The sequence below is a fragment of the Entelurus aequoreus genome, linkage group LG01, assembly GCF_033978785.1.
Source record: "Entelurus aequoreus isolate RoL-2023_Sb linkage group LG01, RoL_Eaeq_v1.1, whole genome shotgun sequence".
NCBI classification, from domain to species: Eukaryota; Metazoa; Chordata; class Actinopteri; order Syngnathiformes; family Syngnathidae; genus Entelurus; species Entelurus aequoreus.
In genome coordinates, this window is record NC_084731.1 from 102,384,846 (window position 1) to 102,409,076 (window position 24,231).

The 24,231-nt window shown below is 38.5% G+C and overlaps 1 protein-coding gene across 2 annotated transcripts in view; it reads right to left on the minus strand.

The window, feature by feature from the left end:
- LOC133660811 (growth/differentiation factor 11-like) overlaps positions 1 to 22,957 on the minus strand; it is a 48,775-nt gene extending 25,818 nt beyond the window's left edge. For both annotated transcript variants that reach the window (XM_062064383.1, XM_062064382.1), the window contains exons 1-2: positions 22,843 to 22,957; positions 18,201 to 18,574 (exon numbers count right to left, since the gene is read on the minus strand). In XM_062064383.1, the coding sequence (XP_061920367.1) occupies positions 18,201 to 18,566 (366 nt within the window). In that variant the 5' untranslated portion in view covers positions 18,567 to 18,574; positions 22,843 to 22,957. The remainder of the gene's footprint in view (positions 1 to 18,200; positions 18,575 to 22,842) is intronic.
- Between the last annotated feature and the right edge of the window lie 1,274 nt (positions 22,958 to 24,231).

The window sequence follows — 24,231 nt, forward strand, 5'->3', positions numbered from 1 at the left end:
TTTCTCGTGGCCACGAGATACATGTCTAAAAAAAAAAAAATTCCCATGTCCCTTTAGGGGCTCCGTACTCCGTACTAATAAAACAAAGCTGTTTTTTTTTTCTTTCAAACTGTCATTGCTCAAAACATAATGTTGAATCAAAATCAATGTTATTATGAATTATTGACCTATCCAAGGTTCCGATTACTTCACATCAAATATTCCACTTAGAAAAATATTTTTGGTGGAAGATTTTGCATATTTTGTGTGTTTGCCATTATAAACATAGTTTTGTTTGACAAAAAAAGGCAGAAAACAAACAAACAAAAAAACAACATAAAAAAACTAAAACATTTTGAAATAAGGTATAGATCTGAAGTTGATGTAGACTCCAGAGATTTAAACGTTAAATATAAAATGTATGTATGCCCTGGCACACCATTATCATCATTTCATGAAGCAAAACACTTTTTACACTTTTAGACTGAAATAAATACACCTACAACTTATTAAATAAAAACAGAGAAAAAACTACCAACAGTGGTAAAGTTTAGATCCATGAAGGAAAGAAGAAAGTGAATGAATGTTTATAACTGAATACATTTACATATGTATACAATTTTTTTTTTTTTTTTTTTTTAATGAATTAAGTAACGTTTATGACAAGCTTTTTCCAAAACACAATATAGAATGTGAGATATAACAGGATAATGCATACGTTTATCTTTTTTTTTCAAAACGCTTACAAAAAAGTGGGACCCCAAAAATTTACTGTGGGACCCCATTTTGAAAATTCCTAGCGCCAACACTGCTGTCAACAGAGGAGAAAAAATGCTTTATTTAAATAAATATATTATTTATAAAGCAAGTTTGAGTATCATTGACAAATTTGCACCTAGTCCCTGCCTTGGCGTGCTGCCCGCCTTGGCACGCATATATGTGTCCTCTTTTTGGGATTTCAGAATATGGTCAGCCGAGGCTACGACAACATATAAAAGCCAGAGCTGAAAGACCCTCTTGCCTCGTTAAGATCTCCTGTTTGGGAACACTTCGGCTTCGCGGTGCGATACAACAATGGAGGACGAGAGGCGGACAAAACGAAAGTGGTTTGCCGACATTGTTCAGCAGCAGTAGGGTATGCTTCTGCCAACACGTCAAACATGCTAACCCATTTGAAGCAGCACCACCCCCAAGTGAACATCGCTTCAACGAAGAGAAAGACGGGCGTCGTGCAAACACTGCATTTAAGCAGCCTCTCCTCGGCGAGTCAGGCAGGGCAAAAGCAAACACAAATGCCGTTGGTGTTTTTATAGCAGCAGATTTAAGACCATATTGCATTAAAAACTAGAATTTTACCCACTTCTATGGTGTAAGAACAATGAGCCCATATATCCTCTTACTGCCAAGTTAGCCAGGCACTACCTCGCCATACCTGCTCCTTCCATGCCCAGCGAAAGGGTATTTTCCACAGCTGGAGACATTGTAACTGCAAGCAGGTCTGCTCTTTCTGCAGACAATGTGGATAAACAGATTTGCAAAAAACATGAAGACTGAGTGAAAGTCACCAGGGTTAAATATATATATATATATATATATATATATATATATATATATATATATATATATATATATATATATATATATATATATATATATATATATATATATATATATATATATATATAATGTTAAAAGGATAAAGCCATTGTTTACAAATTTGGTAAATAAATAACCAAACAATTTATATATATATATATATATTTTTTTTTTTACTGTACCGAAAATGAACCGAACCGTGACCTCTAAACTAGGGATGATACTCGAAACCGGTTTTCCCGGTTGTTCGATAAGAAAAGAACCGAGTCCTCGGACTCGTATCCCTTTTTGATAACCGGTACCCGTTATCGAGACCACTATAGTAAAGAAAAAGAGTTGGTTCTTTATTCGAATCCCTGGAATCCCGTCCCGACCAGAAATGCTCCGTGAGAAATCACAAGAAATTACGTCACATAGCTCAGTCATTAGGCGCAGATAGGGAAAGCAGGGGCCGGAAAAAGTGCTCCAAGGTGTAATAAAGTTAAAAACAAAAGGTATAATCCAATGAATAACTTTACTGAGAGATTTGAGCAGGGTACAAACACATGACCAACACTTTTACGACCAACCGGAAACATAGCAACCAGGCTAGCAACGCACCTCCTTTACGGCAGCTGTCGCAACGTTCTTATAGCAGCACATACATATATGACATCTCCCTTTTTTAACTTTTGCTTTTCTTTCCTTGTAAACAAAACAAAATCACACTGTATATGTGTTGTCTGTCTAATTATAAATAATGCAGACGAGGCGTGTTGGCTGAGTTCTTGACGTCTTAGCTGCCGAGTGAGACGACATGCAACAACACTTTTTGGGGCTACCGCGCATGCTCGTCACTCCCGTTGCATGCTGGGTAGTGTATTTGTTATATTCCTAGCTCATAATATCAAATTTTTCCCCCTATAAAGAAATAATGTTAACTCAATAAAGTGTATTTATTTTTTTAGCTTTAACTTTTCATTGTTTAGCATTGTAACCACATTTGCAAACAACTTTTCTCTTCATAGAATTTTCTTTCAATAAAGAAATAAAGTGCAAAAATGTCAAAGCATCATAACAAACAGTTATGTCAAATAGCAGCAGAAGTGCACTTTGTGGAGAGCTGTATTATTTTCAGTTTTGTGCCCAAGGGACTGATTTTATTTAACACTATATTATTATTTATACACCTATAGTGATCACAGAGACAGGTTGTTTTTGTGTTACTGTATATATTTGTTTTTCTGAAAAATCCCACTTAATATACTTTGGGTAACAACAGTCAATATTTATTAATTTATTAGATTTTATTTTTTTCTTATATAATAAAAGTGAGCTTTTGTTAAACCAAATATTGTGTGTTTTTTTCCATATACAACAACCTATCTGGACTCGATAAGAGAATCGATAAGGAATCGGTTCGATAAGAGGATTCGATAATAGGATTCGATAATAGGCTCGAACTCGATAATTTCTTATCAAACATCATCCCTACTCTAAACCGAGGTACGTACCGAACCGAAATTTTTGTGTACCGTTACACCCCTAATATATATATATATATATATATATATATATATATATATATATATATATATATATATATATATATATATATATATATATATATATACATATATATACATAAATATAGATACCGGTACATACAGTACATACATACATACATATATCTATATATATATCTTTATATATATATATATATATATATATATATATATATATATATATATATATATATATATATATATATATATATATATATATATATAGATATATATATAAAGATATATATATATAGATATATGTATGTATGTATGTACTGTATGTATCTATATTTATGTATATATATATATATATATATATATATATATATATATATATATATATATATATATATATATATATATATATATATATATATATGTATATATATATATATATATATATATATATATATATATATATATATATATATATATATATATATATATATATATATATATATATGTATATTAGGGGTGTAACGGTACACAAAAATTTCGGTTCGGTACGTACCTCGGTTTAGAGGTCACGGTTCAGATATAGATATATATCTATATAACTATTAGGGCTGGGAATCTTTTTTTTTTTTTTTTTTTTAGGGCTGGGAATATTTGGGTGTCCCACGATTCGATTCAGAATCGATTCTTGGGGTCACGATTCGATTCAAAATCGATTTTTTTTTCAATTCAACACGATTCTCGATTCAAAAACGATTTTTTATTTTTATTTTTTTTAATTTTTTTTAATGAAAACTATACACAACAATACCATAATAATGCAATATAATTTCAAAACCAAACCTAATTTTGGAGTTCTTAACTTGTGATTTCTTGCAGTGTTTATTAAGTGGTAATATTTCACATTTGTCCCAATTGACTTTATACCCTGATAAACAGCCATATTCGAATCCCTGGAATCCCGTCCCATATTTAATGTGATATTTTGAAATACATTTGATGGAAAGTCTGCTTACAATGGAGCTTATGGTAGCTGTTCAATTCCGCCTATAAAGTCCTTCAATAAACATCCACACCACACCAAGCTTTTACCGTGTCGTCCTCACCAGTTCCCGGTCCTAAATGGCTGTCATGGTCTCCCAACTTGTCGGATTAAATCCTCATCCATCTACTTTCCAGGTGAGAGGCATGATTTATCATCTACCATAAACTTACAGGGAGAAAGGAAGCGAGGAAGCAGCAGAATACTCAATGATTTCAACATCGGCTCACAGAAAGTAATTAAGTCGCCGCTATAGTTTGTCTGCGTTAGCACCAGTGTTGGGACTAACGTGTTACTGTAACGCCGTTACTTTCGGCGGTAAATAGTAATCTAACACGTTATTTTTTATATTCAGTAACTCAGTTACCATTACTACATGATGCGTTACTGCGTTATTTTACGTTATTTTTTATGTAGTATCGGCTAGAAACTGAGAAGATCTGAGTGTGTTTTATTGGAGCGCTGCAAAAGAGGCGACGGAGAAGAGGCGCGCTCTGTGTGTGTGTATGTGTGTGTGTGGGAGGGGGCATGTCTGTGTTTACTAACAAGACATCATCGCAAAGCCGAAGCCAAGTTTCTTAACATGGAGATATTCTCACTACTTTTCTTTTGTTGACCACAAAGAAAAGAACATTTTAGTTACAAACCCCGTTTCCATATGAGTTAGGAAATTGTGTTAGATGTAAATATAAACAGAATACAATGATTTGCAAATCCTTTTCAACCCATATTCAATTGAATGCACTACAATGACAAGATATTTGATGTTAAAACTCATAAACTTATTTTTTTTTGGCAAATAATAATTGACTTAGAATTTTATGGCTGCAACACGTGCTAAAGTGGTTGGGAAAGGGCATGTTCACCACTGTGTTACATCACCATTTCTTTTAACAACACTCAATAAACGATTGGGAACTGAGGAAACTAATTGTTGAAGCTTTGAAAGTGGAATTCTTTCCCATTCTTGTTTTATGTAGAGCTTCAGTCGTTCAACAGTCCGGGGTCTCCGCTGTCGTATTTCACGCTTCATAATGCGCCACACATTTTCGATGGGAGACAGGTCTGGACTGCAGGCGGGCCAGGAAATCAGTATTTATAGCCACCTTTCCCAACTTCTTTGTCACGTGTTGCTGGCATCAAATTCTAAAGTTAATGATTATTTGCAAAAAAAAAAAAGTTTATCTGTTTGAACATCAAATATGTTGTCTTTGTAGCATATTCAACTGAATATGGGTTGAAAATGGTTTGCAAATCATTGTATTCCGTTTATATTTACATCCAACACAATTTCCCAACTCATATGGAAACAGGGTTTGTAAATGCAAGTTGTGTCTTGGATCAAAGATCCTATCCTAGCAATTAATATCTGCTGAAACAGCTACAAAAGCAACATGCTTCGACGAAGCTAGTAAAGAGAGACACACTTCACCTCCTAAGCAACAGCGACTGGATTTTAACGAGGCACTGCTAGCCAGGACAACATTGATAGAGCCATTGCAGCGTGTGTGCTAGAAGACATGCAGGCTATTTCTACAGTGGAGTCCCCCGCTTTCAGGCAGCTAATTAGCATGATACCGGGCGTCAAATGGCACCTGGACAGTGAGTACATAAAAATGGAAAGCGAGCTAAAGAAAACACTTCAAACTCTGCCTCTGCTCATCATTCAACACTGAAGGTACACACACTCTGTCAATTGTCTTATATACTGTTGCTCTTTAATTCTAGACTTCCAGAGTGTTTGATTTTCACTTCACTCTAAATGTATAGACTATAAAGTTCACAAACATAAAGAGGGATGCTAGTGGGCCAGGCCAATATTTCCTTATCTCTAAACTAAAACTGGGGAAATGTGTAGAGTGTTCTGGGCTTCAGACATGATTTTATTTCAGAATTCCTTGAGAGAAAAAAACGCCTGGTTCGGCTTTGTGTATGTAGTGTGTGCCTTCCTTGGTTTACAGCTATGCAGAGGTGGGTAGTAACGCGCTACATTTACTCCGTTACATCTACTTGAGTAACTTTTGGGATAAATTGTACTTCTAAGAGAAGTTTTAATGCAACATACTTTTACTTTTACTTGAGTATATTTGTAGAGAACAAACGCTACTTTTACTCCGCTCCATTTATCTACATTCAGCTCGCTACTCACTACTGATTTTTATCTTATGTTAATGCACGCTTTGTTTGTTTTGGTTTGTCAAACAGACCTTCAAAGTAGGATCTATCGCATGCCTGCGTTTCACCAATCAGATGCAGTCACTAGTGACGTTTGACTCCGTTTCACCAATCAGATGCAGTCACTGGTGACGTTGGACTCCGTTTCACCAATCAAACAGAGCCAGGCGGTCACATGATTAACAAGCTTAAGCTTACATGAACTCAACAAAGCACATCGCGGTAAGTAATGTTAGTAGATATTTTGGCTTATGTTAGCTTCCCTGCTATGAATCACTGTACATCGTGTGGGGACATTTATTAACGTACTGCAGCCTCATACACACACACACACACACACACACACACACACACACACACACACACACACACACACACACACACACACACACACACACACACACACACACACACACACACACACACACACACATGCATAGAAACACCAATCAGTGTGTTCCCAGATGCAGCCCACACCTATCAGTTTATGGTTTGCGTAAAGGCTAACTTTTTATTTTCCTTTGTAATCTCTGCCTACTGAGCCTATGGTGCTGTTAAGTTATTGTGGCTCAATTTGCCTTCATTTTTTTTATGTTAATGTATTATTATTTAATATATATTATTGTTTGCTCTTGAACGCATCATAATTATCCCCTCAACTCCCCCCAAAATGGATTAACTCGCTGGAATAAAAAAGACAATACAACATACATCCATAAACGTGGATGCATATGAAAAAGTGCAATATATTTATCTGTACAGTAACCTATTTATTTATTTATATCTGCACCTTATTGCTTTTTATCCTGCACTACCATGAGCTAATGCAACGAAATGTCGTTCTTATCTGTACTGTAAAGCAGTGGTCCCCAACCTTTTTGTAGCTGCGGACCGGTCAACGCTTGAAAATTTGTCCCACGGACCGGGGGGGAGAGGAGTTATGGTATTTATTTATTTATTTTTTGTCATAAAGAAATACAATCATGTGTGCTTACGGACTGTATCCCTGCAGACTATATTGATCTATATTGATATATAATGTATATATTGTGTTTTTTATGTTGATTTAATAATTTTTTAAAATTTCTTGTGCGGCCCGGTACCAATCGGTCCACGGACCGGTACCGGGCCGTGGCCCGGTGGTTGGGGACCACTGCTGTAAAGTTCAAATTTGAATGACAATAAAAAGGAAGTCTAAGTCTAAGTTTTAGTTGCTTAAGAGATATTCCTGGCTCTGAATTTGCTCATTGCTATTTTAATGTTTTTGTGCATTATTTGTTGCCGTCATCATTAAACGAACAGGTTACTCATCAGTTACTCAGTACTTGAGTAGTTTTTTCACAACATACTTTTTACTTTTACTCAAGTAAATACTTGGGTGACTACTCCTTACTTTTACTTGAGAAAATAAATCTCTAAAGTAACAGTACTCTTACTTGAGTACAATTTCTGGCTACTCTACCCACCTCTGCAGCTATGCTGTTATTTTGCTGTTTGTAACTTATGTATGGCCTCGGGGGTAGATGAGATCCGCCCGGAGTTCCTTAAGGCTCTGGATGCTGTGGGGCTGTCTTGGTTGACAAGACTCTGCAGCATCGCGTGGACATCGGGGGCGGTACCTCTGAATTGGCAGACCGGGGTGGTTCCTCTCTTTAAAAAGGGAAACGGAGGGTGTGTTCTAACTATCGTGGGATCACACTCCTCAGCCTTCCCGGTAAGGTCTATTCAGGTGTACAGGAGAGGAGGCTAAGCCGGATAGTCGAACCTCGGATTCAGGAGGAACAGTGTGGTTTTCGTCCTGGTCGTGGAACTGTGGACCAGCTCTATACGCTCGGCAGGGTCCTTGAGGGTGCATGGGAGTTTGCCCAACCAGTCTACATGTGCTTTGTGGACTTGGAGAAGGCATTCGACCGTGTCCTTCGGGAAGTCCTGTGAGGAGTGCTCAGAGAGTATGGGGTATCCGACTGTCTGATTGTGGCGGTCCGCTCCCTGTACGATCAGTGTCAGAGCTTGGTCCGCATTGCCGGCAGTTAGTCGGACACGTTTCCAGTGAGGGTTGGACTCCGCCAAGGCTGCCCTTCGTCATCGATTCTGTTCATAACTTTTATGGACAGAATTTCTAGGCGCAGTCAAGGCGTTGAGGGGATCCGGTTTGGTGGCTGCGGGATTAGGTCTCTGCTTTTTGCAGATGATGTGGTCATGATGGCTTCATCTGGCCCGGATCTTCAGCTCTCACTGGATCGGTTCGCAGCTGAGTGTGAAGCGACTGGGATGAGAATCAGCACCTCCAAGTCCAAGTTCATGGTTCTCGCCCGGAAAAGGGTGGAGTGCCATCTCCGGGTTGGGGAGGAGACCCTGCCCCAAGTGGAGGAGTTCAAGTACCTTGGAGTCTTGTTCACGAGTGAGGGAAGAGTGGATCGTGAGCTCGACAGGCGGATCGGTGCGGCGTCTTCAGTAATGCAGACGCTGTATCGATCTGTTGTGGTGAAGAAGGAGCTGAGCCGGAAGGCAAAGCTCTCAATTTACCCATCTACTAATAGTTCCCATCCTCACCTATGGTCATGAGCTTTGGGTTATGACCGAAAGGACAAGATCACGGGTACAAGCAGCCGAAATGAGTTTCCTCCGCCGGGTGGCGGGGCTCTCCCTTAGAGATAGGGTGAGAAGCTCTGTCATCCGGGAGGAGCTTAAAGTAAAGCTGCTGCTCCTCCACATCGAGAGGAGCCAGATGAGGTTGTTCGGGCATCTGGTCAGGATGCCACCCGAATGCCTCCCTAGGGAGGTGTTTAGGGCACGTCCAACCGGTAGGAGGCCACAGGGAATACCCAGGACACGTTGGGAAGACTATGTCTCCCGGCTGGCCTGGGAACGCCTCGGGATCCCCCGGGAAGAGCTGGACGAAGTGGCTGGGGAGAGGGAAGTCTGGGCTTCCCTGCTTAGGCTGCTGCCCCCGCGACCCGACCTCGGATAAGCGAAAGAAGAAGGATGGATGGATGGATACTTATGTATGTTATGTTGCAGCTATTTAAAATAGTTTTGTAAATTTGTTCTAGCCTGAAACAAATTGGCCCTTTGAAACATCTTTGTCTTTGTGTGTTGTATGTAGACCACATTGCTTAGCAGAGTTCAGTGATGCAAATGCATGTCAAGTTGATCAACAGATTGTATTATTCTCCAGTGCAATAACAGTACTGAAATGAAGGCTAAAAAGGCATTAAGGGGGGCCTTAAAAAAAAAAAAAAAAAAAAAAATATATATATATATATATATATATATATATATAAGTAACTAAATAGTTACTTTTCACAGTAACGCATTACTTTTAGGTGTAAGTAACTGAGTTAGTAACTGAGTTACTTTTGAAATGAAGTAACTAGTAACTCTAACTAGTTACTGGTTTTCAGTAACTAACCCAACACTGTTTAGCACTTACAATAACAATATCACTAATACTTGTTAATATTTATAATAACAATATCAATAATACTTGTTAACATTTATAATAACAATATCAATAATTCTTGTTAATATTTATAATAACACTATCACTAATACTTGTTAATATTTATAATAACAATATCACAAATACTTGTTAATATTTATAATAACACTATCACCAATACTTGTTAATATTTACAATAAAAATATCACCAATACTTGTTAATATTTATATTAACAATATCACTAATACATGTTCATATTTATAATAACAATATCACTAATACTTGTTAATATTTATAATAAAAATATCACTAATACTTGGTTGTAAGTAAACCACAAAGATACTAGCAAGTGTCAGGACTCCTGGAACAGATTACTGACAAAAACCAAAGTACTACTGGACTGTACTACGTTACAAATGGACACAGATGACTGACAAACACCATGGTACTACTGTACTGTACTATGTTACAAATGGACACAGATTACTGACAAAAACTAAGGTACTACTGTACTGTACCACCTTACAAATGGACACAGATTACTGACAAAAACTAAGGTACTACTGTACTGTACTAGGTGACAAGGGGACACAGATTACTGACAAAAACCAAGGTACTACTGTACTGTACTACGTTACAAATGGACACGGATTACTGACAAAAACCAAGGTACTACTGTACTGTACTATGTTACAAATGGACACAGATTACTGACAAAAACTAAGGTACTACTGTACTGTACTACGTTACAAATGGACACAGATTACTGACAAAAACTAAGGTACTACTGTACTGTACTACGTTACAAGGGGACACAGATTACTGACAAAAACCAAGGTACTACTGTACTGTACTACGTTACAAGGGGACACAGATTACTGACAAAAACCAAGGTACTACGTTACAAAGGGACACGGATTACTGACAAAAACTAAGGTACTACTGTACTGTACTACGTTACAAAGGGACACAGATGACTGACAAAAACCAAAGTACTACTGGACTGTACCACGTTACAAATGGACACAGATTACTGACAAAAACTAAGATACTACTGTACTGTACTACATTACAAGGGGACACAGATTACTGACAAAAATCAAGGTACTACGTTACAAAGGGACACGGATTACTGACAAAAACTAAGGTACTACTGTACTGTACTATGTTACAAAGGGACACAGATTACTGACAAAAACCAAGGTAGTACTGTACTGTACTACGTTACAAATGGACAGAGATTACTGACAAAAACTAAGGTACTACTGTACTGTACTACGTTACAAAGGGACACAGATGACTGACAAAAACCAAAGTACTACTGGACTGTACCACGTTACAAATGGACACAGATTACTGACAAAAACTAAGATACTACTGTACTGTACAACATTACAAGGGGACACAGATTACTGACAAAAACCAAGGTACTACTGTACTGTACTACATTACAAATGGACACAGAATACTGACAAACACCATGGTACTACTGTACTTTTCTACATTACAAATGGATACAGATTACTGACAAAAAACAAGGTACTACGTTACAAAGGGACACAGATTACTGACAAAAACCAAGGTACTACTGTACTGTACTACGTTACAAATGGACACATATTACTGACAAACACCATGGTACTACTGTACTGTACTACATTACAAATGGACACAGATTACTGCCAAAAACTAATGTACTACTGTACTGTACTACGTTACAAGGGGACACAGATTACTGACAAAAACCAAGGTACTACATTACAAAGGGACATGGATTACTGACAAAAACTAAGGTACTACTGTACTGTACTACGTTACAAATGGACACATAGATTACTGACAAAAACAAGGTAGTACTTACTGTACTACGTTACAAATGGACACAGATTACTGACAAAAACCAAGGTACTACTCTACTGTACTACGTTACAAAGGGACACAGATGACTGACAAAACCCAAAGTACTACTGGACTGTACCACGTTACAAATGGACACAGATTACTGACAAAAACTAAGATACCACTGTACTGTACTACATTACAAATGGACACAGATTACTGACAAAAACCAAGGTATTACTGTACTGTACTACGTTACAAATGGACAGAGATTACTGACAAACACCATGGTATTACTGTACTGTACTACGTTACAAATGGATACGGATTACTGACAAAAACCAAGGTACTACGTTACAAAGGGACACAGATTACTGACAAAAACCAAGGTACTACTGTACTGTACTACGTTACAAATGGACACAGATTACTGACAAAAACCAAGGTACTACTGTAATGTACTATGTTTCAAATGGACACATATTACTGACAAACACCATGGTACTACTGTACTGTACTACATTACAAATGGACACAGATTACTGCCCAAAACTAAGGTACTACTGTACTGTACTACGTTACAAATGGACACAGATTACTGACAAAAACCAAGGTAGTACTGTACTGTACTACGTTACAAATGGACAGAGATTACTGACAAAAACCAAGGTACTACTCTACTGTACTACGTTACAAAGGGACACAGATGACTGACAAAACCCAAAGTACTACTGGACTGTACCACGTTACAAATGGACACAGTTACTGACAAAAACTAAGATACTACTGTACTGTACTACATTACAAGGGGACACAGATTACTGACAAAAACCAGGGTACTACTGTACTGTACTACATTACAAATGGACACAGATTACTGACAAACACCATGGTACTACTGTACTGTTCTACGTTACAAATGGATACAGATTACTGACAAAAAACAAGGTACCACGTTACAAAGGGACACAGATTACTGACAAAAACCAAGGTACAACTGTACTGTACTATGTTACAAATGGACACAGATTACTGACAAAAACCAAGGTACTACTGTACTGTACTATGTTACAACTGGACACATATTACTGACAAACACCATGGTACTACTGTACTGTACTACGTTACAAATGGACACAGATTACTGCCAAAAACTAATGTACTACTGTACTGTACTACGTTACAAGGGGACACAGATTACTGACAAAAACCAAGGTACTACGTTACAAAGGGACACGGATTACTGACAAAAACTAAGGTACTACTGTACTGTACTACGTTACAAATGGACACAGATTACTGACAAAAACAAGGTAGTACTGTACTGTACCACGTTACAAATGGACACAGATTAATGACAAAAAGTAAGATACCACTGTACTGTACTACATTACAAATGGACACAGATTACTGACAAAAACCAAGGTACTACTGTACTGTACTACGTTACAAATGGACAGAGATTACTGACAAACACCATGGTACTACTGTACTGTACTACGTTACAAATGGATACAGATAACTGACAAAAACCAAGGTACTACGTTACAAAGGGACACAGATTACTGACAAAAACCAAGGTACTACTGTACTGTACTACGTTACAAATGGACACAGATTACTGACAAAAACAAAGGTACTACTGTACTGTACTATGTTACAAATGGACACATATTACTGACAAACACAATGGTACTACTGTACTGTACTACGTTACAAATTGATACAGATTACAGACAAAAACCAAGGTACTACTGTAATGTACTATGTTACAAATGGACACATATTACTGACAAACACCATGGTACTACTGTACTGTACTACATTACAAATGGACACAGATTACTGCCAAAAACTAAGGTACTACTGTACTGTACTACGTTACAAATGGACACAGATTACTGACAAAAACCAAGGTAGTACTGTACTGTACTACGTTACAAATGGACAGAGATTACTGACAAAAACTAAGGTACTACTGTACTGTACTACGTTACAAAGGGACACAGATGACTGACAAAAACCAAAGTACTACTGGACTGTACCACGTTACAAATGGACACAGATTACTGACAAAAACTAAGATACTACTGTACTGTACTACATTACAAGGGGACACAGATTACTGACAAAAACCAAGGTACTACTGTACTGTACTACGTTACAAATTGATACAGATTACAGACAAAAACCAAGGTACTACATTACAAAGGGACACAGATTACTGACAAAAACCAAGGTACTACTGTACTGTACTACGTTACAAAGGGACACAGATTAGTGACAAAAACCAATGTACTACTATACTGTACTACGTTACAAATGGACACAGATTACTGACAAAAACCAAGGTACTCCTGTACTGTATTACGTTACAAATGGACACAGTCTACACGTTTTCCCAGAAAACAAGCCGTTTGTAAGACAGTCGTTTCCTTGAAAAGGTTATGTTGATGATGCAACATAACCACGGTTGTCCACGGAGACCTCATACCTTGACTGGCTCATATCGTGGTCATGAAGTTCTGTTGTTGAGTCCACATGGTCATGAAGACTGCTGACCATTATTGCTTTGAAGTGTATTTAGTGAGAAAGAATAGCAAAGCCTGGCTCCTCCAGCCGGACTCCAGAAGTTCACGTGACGCATGAAGAAAACCACGTCAACTCAGGAGGCCAGCGGGGTGAGACCACTTTTGGCCTTTAGAAATCTTGTTGACAGAACTAAAGTCCCGGTGGATCCGGGGAATCTTTCTTCTTTTTCCTCTTTGCTTGTTTTGTTTTTTCGGAACCGTTTTGGATCCTTTCCATTTTTGCTTCCCAGATAACCAGGGACACTGTTGCGTAGTCCGAGGACAGAGCTTTTTGGACCAAAACACCAGAGGTAACCGCTGATATCCCACCCAAATGAGACCTTGTAGTGGTGTGAGCATCATTACTCGAGCTCATTTTAAACCTTCTTAGTCCATTTCTGATTGGTCTATTTTTTTCACTTCCTTGAATATGATGATCATTTCTGAGTTTGATCACTGATAGTTAAAAAAAAACTAAAAATGTTTGCTTTAAATTCAGAAAAAAATAACCTTAAATCCAAAAAGTGGGTTTAATTTCATGCATTCAACACAGAAGAATGACTTGTGTTTTTCTGGCCACTGGAGGGCAGTATAAACAAGATTCAGACAGTGAAGTGAATTGTATTTATATAGCGCTTTTTCTCTAGTGACTCAAAGCGCTTTACATAGTGAAACCCAATATCTAAATTACATTTAATCCAGTGTGGGTGGCACTGGGAGCAGGTGGGTAAAGTGCCTTGCCCAAGGACACAACGGCAGTGACTAGGATGGTGGAAGCGGGGATCGAACCTGCAACCTTCAAGTTGCTGGCACGGCCACTCTACCAACCGAGCTATACCGCCCAACACTAGTCTCTTATGTGATGACTATAGGATTTTTGTATACATTTATTTTGGAGTTGTTAGCTCACTGGTGTCAAACTCAAGGCCCGGCGGCCAAATCTGGCCCGCAAACGCGTGGACATAATATGCGTCAATAAAGTACTTTATCTTTTCTTACTAAATATATTTGTCTTTTCCATTATGATGGAAAAAGAAAGCACCTTTTGAACTTTAATAGTATCCAATATGGCAGGGGTGTCAAACTGGTTTTCATTGAAGGCCACATGGCAGTTATGGTTGCCCTCAGAGGGCCGATTTTAAAAATGAGTATGAATATACATGTATATATACAACACATTAACAATATATTTTTTTACATAAGCTGCAAAAAAAATAAATAATTAAAATTTCACTTTAAAATTGGCAGCTCAGTCGCCAGAATTTCACAGTAAAGGCAGTGTTGTTGTTTTTTACAGCATATAAAAAAAAATGTATAAATGTAATGGAATGGAGAAACAAAATCACTGTTTTTGTAAAATTCAAGCAACAGAGTTGCCAGTTGTTGTTTTTAACCGTAAAATCTTGTTTTAATGTTTTTTTGTTTGTTTTTTAATGCTTCAGTGTCTTACTGTATATGGAAAAAAACAGTTCCAAAGTTGATTTTCTGGTAAAGAAAGAACTCAGTCGGTGGAATTTAACCGAACAAACAATTGTCAATTTTACAGTCTACAATTTGATTGATAATTTGTTTTGAAATCATAAGTCAAGCAGCTATTTAAGTACAGTATTTATCTTTATTTTAACAAAAAATATTTTTGGAATACATGATAATATAATATTTTAAATGATATGCAATTGCATGCAGTACATGATTTTTAATGTCAAAAGGGAAAGAACAAATATATTTAGTAAGAAAAAATTAAGCATTTTATTAACGCAAATTATTTCCAGGCTTTCACGTGTCACATAAAATAATGTGGCAGGCCAGATTTGGCCCCCGGGCTTTGAGTTTGACACCTGTGTAATATGTCAACAAATATTTTACTATCATACTTTTCCACCAACTTTCTTTGTCAAAGTAAAAATAAATACTTCAATATCAGCCTGACTTATGATTTCAAAGCAAGTTATCCATCAAATTGTACGCTGTAAAAATTACAATAGATTTTACCGTAGTTTTTACCACATATTACTGTAAATTGAAAAACTCTAGCATTGTTTTTTATGGTAAAATTATGTCGCTAAATCTATGGCGGTTGTTTTTACAGTGTATGTCCATGGAAAAACGGTATTGCATCCTTTTTACGTAAAAAAAACAAAACTGACAGCTCAGTTGCTGGAATTGAAAAAGAACTGTGGTACCGTTTTTCTGTTGTCTGTTGCCAGTTTTTTACTCTAAAATGTACAAATGTTTTTACTTTGTACGTAAACTATATCTAATAATGACATGCATATATTCTACGCTGTTACACATGCGATCATGTGGCCCTCAATGACATGCAGTTTGACACTCCTGTAGGGTTGTACGGTATACCGATACTAGTATAGTATCACGGTACTAATGAATCAAAGACGGTACTATACTCTGTTTGAAAGTACCGGTTGACTGCATGACGGCACGTTGTCGTCACGTCGTGACATTGCTGGTTTTGCGAGCAGAGGAGCATGTTGGGCAGCGCACACACACGGAGTACTTACAAGCAGACACAGTGTGTAGACAGAAAAAGGAGAATGGACGCATTTTGGCCTAAAAAGTAAAGATAAAAGTGAAGTTATAACACTGAAACACCCTCAAGCAGAGGTGCTTTAAGACATGTCTAGCTAGCTAGCAGCTAACGTCCATCCGCAGTCGGCAGTGTTTGAGCTACTTTTAAATCAAATAAAGTGAGTATCTTACAAGTAATATTATCACTGGAGGACGAGGCATAGCTAAACATGCTTCACTACACACCATAGGAGGATACAATAGCTTACCGCTAACAGCAAGCTAGCACCCCTGAATGTAAACAAATGCCATGGGTGGATCTACACCTGACATCCACTGTAATGATACCAAACACAAGAGCGTATCAAGTCATCGATATTTTTAATCGTCACAAAATCTTTTTTTCTTTATTTAAAATTCATATTATGTTGATAAAGTCAGGAAATACGTCCCTGCACACATGAGGACTTTGAATATGACCAATGTATGATCCTGTAACTACTTGGTATCGGATCAATACCTGAATGTGTGGTATCATCCAAAACTAATGTAAGTTATCTAAGAAGAGAAGAATAAGTGATTATTACATTTTAACAGAAGTGTAGATAGAACATGTTGAAACAGAACATACGCAGATATTAACAGTAAATGAACAAGTAGATTTATAATACATTTTTACAGTTTGTCAATCATAATGTTGACAAAATAATAGAATATAAATGACACAATATGTTACTGCATACGTCAGCAGACTAATTAGGGGACTTTGTTTGTTTACTTACTACTAAAAGACAAGTTGTCTAGTATGTTCACTATTTTATTTAAGGACTAAATTGCAATAATAAACATATGTTTAATGTACCCTAAGATTTTTTTTTAAAAATAAAGACAATAATGACATTTTTTGTGGTCCGCCTTATTTAGAAAAGTACCGAAAAGTATCGAAACACATTTTGGTACAGGTACTAAAATATTGGTATTGGGACAACCCTACACTCCTGAGTCTGTATTAATTATAGAAGATCTAGAAGTAGATTAGAGAATGCAGTGAAAAACTACAATATTTTTAGAGTCCGTATGTATTTTTGTATATTTTTTGTTTTTGCCTCAAGTTCAGATGAGTGTAATGGTAAAAATGTACTGTGCTGTATTTTCATGGGACTGGATCATTTCATCAATGGTGATTGGCTGGAGGAGACCACCTGGTGCCAGGAGAGTTCGCTCCATTAAAGAGTTGACATGACATAAATGAAGGTCCTACGAGTCCTGCTCCAATTCATGTGCTCATTTCGAGATGAGAATTAGCACAACTGAAACATTCCACACCATGAACGCCGCATGAAATTCCAGGAACTTCATTAAAAAAAACGACCGGTGTGGTTTGTGCTTTCACCGCACACCAAAGTTTCTGAACAAGTACTCGAATCGGATCATGAGAAGACCCGGTTTTATTGGAATTTGGTGAAAATGTACCATTTTCCAAGCCCCATGAAAATAAGACAATGGCAAAGAGTGGTCCAAGGGTCCTTACCAGCCCCTCCTCCCCGGGTCGCAGCGAGGTAACAGCCAGGTCGTTGCCGCTCTCGTCGAAGGCGTTGATGTCGATCCCCCAGTTGGTGTGCGGTTGCTTGAACCAGTTCTGCAGCACATGCTTGAAGTCGATGCTCTGCCAGTGGCCCACCCGGGAGTTGAGCTCGATCTTCAGGGAGCGGATGCGGATGTGGCGGCTGCCCTGCTCCGTGATGGGCTTGAGCCGCAGGATCTGCAGGTAGACGGTGGAGGTCTGCTGCAGCGGGCGCAGGTACACCCACAGCTGGGCCTTCAGCACCTTGGTGAACATCAGTTTGGGGCTGAACTTGAAGAAGCAGCAGCTGGGTTTGCCGTTCACCTGCACCATGGACTCCGCTGTGACAGAGAGCACATATCGCTGGTTATAGAAGGTCAAAGTACGAAGGCCATGGCAAGAAAGCACATTCTCAGAGCTCATAGTACTGTAAGTATAACTAAAAAATGTTGATGGGCCTGCTCTCTGTGCCCTGGACCTCTGGCCGGGGGTTCGCCGAAAGCCGCCGTACTTATTAGATGGTGCAGAGTGTCTGAATCCATGAGTTTTAGGTGTAACTGTACAAAATGAACTAAAGAGCTAGCTTAAAACATTAGCATGCACACATTAAAATGCTAACAGCTAACAAATGTGGCATTCTAACAGATAGCATGTCACCCACGTCAATTAACACGGCTGTAAGGTGTATGGCTCCGGAAACAGAGAAAAAAAGTGTAAAAGTAGATGAAAAAGTTTGCATGTTTAAGTTAGCTAGCTAGCACGCTATCATTTGCATGCTAAAAGTTAACAAGTGGCACATACTTTTAATTTTCCCGAGGGAATCAATAAAGTACTATCTATCTATCTATACCAAGTAATATGACTCTGGGGTAAACGGTAACAAAACTAGCTCAAAATGTTAGCACGCCAATGTTAGCATGCACGCAAGCTAGCGTGACCATAATAGTAGTTAGCATGTGTCACATACCAAGTTATATGACTCTAAGGCAGGGGTCACCAACCTTTTTGAAACCAAGAGCTACTTCTTGGGTACTGATTAATGCGAAGGGCTACCAGTTTGATACACTTAAATAAATTGCCAGAAATAGCCAATTTGCTCAATTTACCTTTAACTCTATGTTATTATTAATAATTAATGATATTTACACTTAATTAATCGGTTTAAAAGAGGAGAAAACACGAAAAAAATGACAATTAATTTTGAAACATAGTTTATCTTCAATTTCGACTCTTTAAAATTCAAAATTCAACCGAAAAAAAGAAGAGAAAAACTAGCTAATTCGAATCTTTTTTGAAAAAATTAAAAAAATAATTTATGGAACATCATTAGTAATTTTTCCTGATTAAGATTAATTTTAGAATTTTGATGACATGTTTTGAAAAGGTTAAAATCCAATCTACACTTTGTTAGAATATATAACAAATTGGACCAAACAAAGACAAATCATTATTTCTTCTACATTTTCCAGAACAAAAATTTTAAAAGAAATTCAAAAGACTTTGAAAAAAGATTTAAATTTGATTCTACAGATTTTCTAGATTTGCCAGAATAATTTTTTTGAATTTTAATCATAATAAGTTTGAAGAAATATTACACAAATATTCTTCGTGGAAAAAACAGAAGCTAAAATGAAGAATTAAATTAAAATTTATTTATTATTCTTTACAATAAAAATACATTTACCTGAACATTGATTTAAATTGTCAGGAAAGAAGAGGAAGGAATTTAAAAGGTAAAAAGGTATATGTGTTTAAAAATCCTAAAATAATTTTTAAGGTTTTATTTTTTCTCTAAAATTGTCTTTCTGAAAGTTATAAGAAGCAAAGTAAAACATTAAAGAATTTATTTAAACAAGTGAAGACCAAGTCTTTAAAATATTTTCTTGGATTTTCAAATTCTATTTGAGTTTTGTCTCTCTTAGAATTAAAAATGTCAGGCAAAGAGAGACCAGCTTGCTAGTAAATAAATAAAATTTAAAAAATAGAGGCAGCTCTTTAAGTGCTGCTATTTGAGCTATTTTTAGAACAGGCCAGCGGGCTACTCATCTGGTCCTAACGGGCTACCTGGTGCCCGCGGGCACCGCGTTGGTGACCCCTGCTCTAAGGTGTATGGCTGGGGAGTTACAGGAAGAAAAAAAAAAGAAAGTACACATAGCTAAAAAAGTTAGCACTTTAGGGTTAGCATGCTAAAATAAGCATGCTAGCAGTTAACAGGTATCACATACCAAGTTATATGACTGTAAGGTAAACGGTTGCGGGATTAGCTCAAAAAGCTAGCACTTTAATGTTAGCATACTAACATGCTAACGTAAACAAGCATACAGTTAGCATGTTTCAAATACTAAGGTATATGACCTAGTGTGTGAATGTGAGTGTGAATGTTGTCTGTCTATCTGTGTTGGCCCTGCAATGAGGTGGCGACTTGTCCAGGGTGTACCCCGCCTTCCGCCCGATTGTAGCTGAGATAGGCTCCAGTGCCCCCCGCGACCCCGAAAGGAATAAGCGGTAGAAAATGGATGGATGATGACTGTTAGATATGGCTGCGGAATTAGAGAAAAAAGTGTAAAGTTAGAAAAAAAGTTAACACTTTATTGTTAGCATGCTAACATGCTAACGTCAGCACACTAATAGTTAACAGCTGTCACATACCAAGTTATTTGTCTCTAGGGTAAACGGTTGCAAAATTAGCTCAAAAAGCTAGCACTTTAATGTTAGCATGCTGACATGCAAACATAAACATGCTAACGGTTAGCATGTGTCACATACCAAATGATATAACTGTAAGGTGTATGGCTGTGTAATTAGAGAATAAAAACGTCAAGTTAGCGAAAAAGTAAGCACTATAATGTTAACGTGCTAGCATGCTAAAGTTAGCACGCTAACAGTTAATAAGTGTCACATTCCAAGTTATAAAGTGTATGGCTGCGGAATTAGAAAAAAAAGTGTAATATGAGCTGGAAACGTTCTAATGCCAATGTTAGCATACTAGCATGCTAACTTTAAGAAGCTAGCACATAACTGGGTAAGAAGAAATACCAAAATGCAGTATTTGTTGGTGTGGACATAGAAAGTAGCAAAAAAGCCAGCATGGTAATATGAGATAAGCTAGCAAAAAAAAGCTAGCATGCTAACGTTCTCTCAAGCAGTTAGCGCGCGTTAACTGCTAGCAAACTTGCTCGCAGATAGAAAAAAACATGATTTTTGTAGTGTTGTCTCCCTGTTTGTCTATGTTGTGTGCCCATAGAACTGTGTTTACCCTGTAACAGACTAAAATACCTGAGGGGAGGGGCTGTCACGTGATTTCAAAGGGCTTCATGTAATTAGATGAACATGCCACTATTACGCAATGACAGCAGTACAGGTATATGTATGATGAAAAACCTCATGCCGAACAATGTCTGATTGTGGGCAAACGCTTTGAGATATCAACTTTTCGTGAAAACCGTGAGCGCCTCAAGGCTTTGGGGAACGTTCCGGTGTTCTTAGATTTCCGATATGTGGAGTAGGAAAATAAGAATTTTTGTGTTTTTTGGCGCCGAGTTCTAACATTAAGTGTCAATTAGAGATTTAGCTGACTTTCTTGGTTTTGAAGCCCACCAAAAGCCACGTGGGACACATGAGCTTCATAAAAGTGACATTTTGTGAGAGAGGACAAGTGTGTCAACGTTTTCACCGAAACACATGGCGGTGGCATTAAAGATGTGGCCGTGAGGACAGCTAGTTCACCAAATAGAAAGCAAATATTCTGGGTTTACAGCCTCTAGAAAATTAGGGCGTTAGCCATTCGCTTTAATGGGGGAAGGCCGGGCCGATGACGCCCGCCTCACTCTGATGGCCATCCAGCCAAAACCAAACATTGGACATTAAAACTTTTTAGCCAGGGTTAAAGTAGACAAGTGTGTGAACAAAATGAGACGTTAAGCACATAGCTACGTGAAAGAATGGCTGATCTACAAGAGAAGGTAATCTCGCAGGTGTGCTGGAAATATTCGCCATTATAAAAGGTACGTTCCAATTCAATTGGCCCACTTTTTTGTTTATTCTTGAATAGCGTCGCCATGGTAACTTTAAATGGTTCCAATTTAAAGTACGCCATCGGCGCAAACGAGACCTTTCCGACGGTTAAACATATGTGGGGGTTCGTTGGCTGGTTCGTCTTGTATTAAACAAAGGGTGTTTTTGTTTTTTCATTAATAGCATTGCCATGGTAACATGAAATGTTCCCAATCCAAATTTTCGCCATCGGCGCGAACGAGACCTTTCCGACGGTATAACATATGTGGGGGTTTGTTGGTCGGTTCGTCTCGTAGTGGCGGTAAGAGAAACGGGCGGAACAAGAATAATAAAGTTAGATGTATGAGCAATAATAATATGGGCTGCTTGCAATGCAGCAGACCCATAACTAGTAATACATATTCAAGCTTTCTCTCTTGGCTCTTAACAAAGACGGTCACACTCCCTCCCCTCTCCGTGTCTGCCCTGCTTGCTTCCTGTCTCCTTTAACGTTCTTGTTGCCTCTTTTTGCACTGCTCTCCAAAATCTAAACAACGGAATTGATCAACTGGCCTCTCAACAAAGCTGACAAGATCTCTGGATCAGGGGAACCTGCCTGTCCTGTCGGAACAGTTGTTGCTGGACACTCGGAGGACTCCTGGGAGCGGAGCGGAGTGCCACCTGCCACCCTTTCAGTCGAGAACGTTGGGAATCATGATACCAGGACACCTGCTGATTGGAGTAAGCGTTGTACTGTGTCAAAACATTGGAAGATGCCGGCAGTCATTCAAGGTGCGTACCTTGAATGGCTGCCACTAAGCTGCCACGAATGATGAGAGGATGCGGGCAGACTTGATAACATCGGACCGTCTGCCCTGCAGGAATTTGGGGACCAGAAATAGACAATTAAGAATGAAAAATGTTCACTCGCTCAAACACAACCGTTCTAATCTTGTTTTCCCTGGCTGCGACGTGGCAAGGTCGCTTCAAGATCCCCTTCGAGGACAGCGAATATGAAACAAACTCCTTCTCTGTCAACAACACCTGAACAGAAAAACTTTGATCCTTAGCCACGGCCTACAGAGCGACTCCAGGCCTACAGACTTGACGCAAACACACCATGGACCATGGCTACATATGCGCACATACCCCCATTCCCACCCCATGCCTTTGCTACCGCTTAACCCCACGTGATGTAAAGGACAACGCAGCAGCGCCCCTAGTGACTGGCAGCTTCGGACTGGATGCCTGCCCCCAACCCTCCTGTTGCAAGTCTTGTGGTTTCTATGTAAAATGTGGAACCTGCCTGTCCTGTCGGAACAATTGTTGCTGGACACTCGGAGGACTCCTGGGAGGAGCCGAGTGCCACCTGCCACCCTTTCAGTCAAGAATGTTGGGAATCATGATACCAGGACACCTGCTGATCGGAGTAAGCATTGTACTGTGTCAAAAAATTGGAAGATGCCGGCAGCCATTCAAGGTACCCCGAAGCTGCCACGAATGATGGGAGGATGCGGGCAGAAATGGGGACACTCAGACTTGGTAACATCTGACCGTCTACCCTGCAGGAATATGAGGACCAGAAATAGACAATTAAGAATTAAAAGTTTTCACTCGCTCAAACACAACCGTTCTAATCTTGTTTTCCCTGGCTGCGACGTGGCAAGGTTGCTTCAAGATCCCCTTCGAGGACAGCGAAGACAAAACAAACTCCTTCTATGTCAACAACACCTGAACAGATAAACTTTGATCCTTAGCCACCGCCTGCAAAGCGACTCCAGGCTCACAGACATAACGCAAACACACCATGGACCATGGCTACATATGCGCACATACACCCCCCCCCCCCCATGCCTTTGCTACCGCTTAACCACACGTGATGTGAAGGACAACGCAGCAGCGCCCCTAGTGACTGGCAGCTTCGGACTGGATGCCTGCCCCCAACTCTCCTGTTGCAAGTCTTGTGGTTTCTATGTAAAATGTGCATGTGCTTATCAGCTATCAA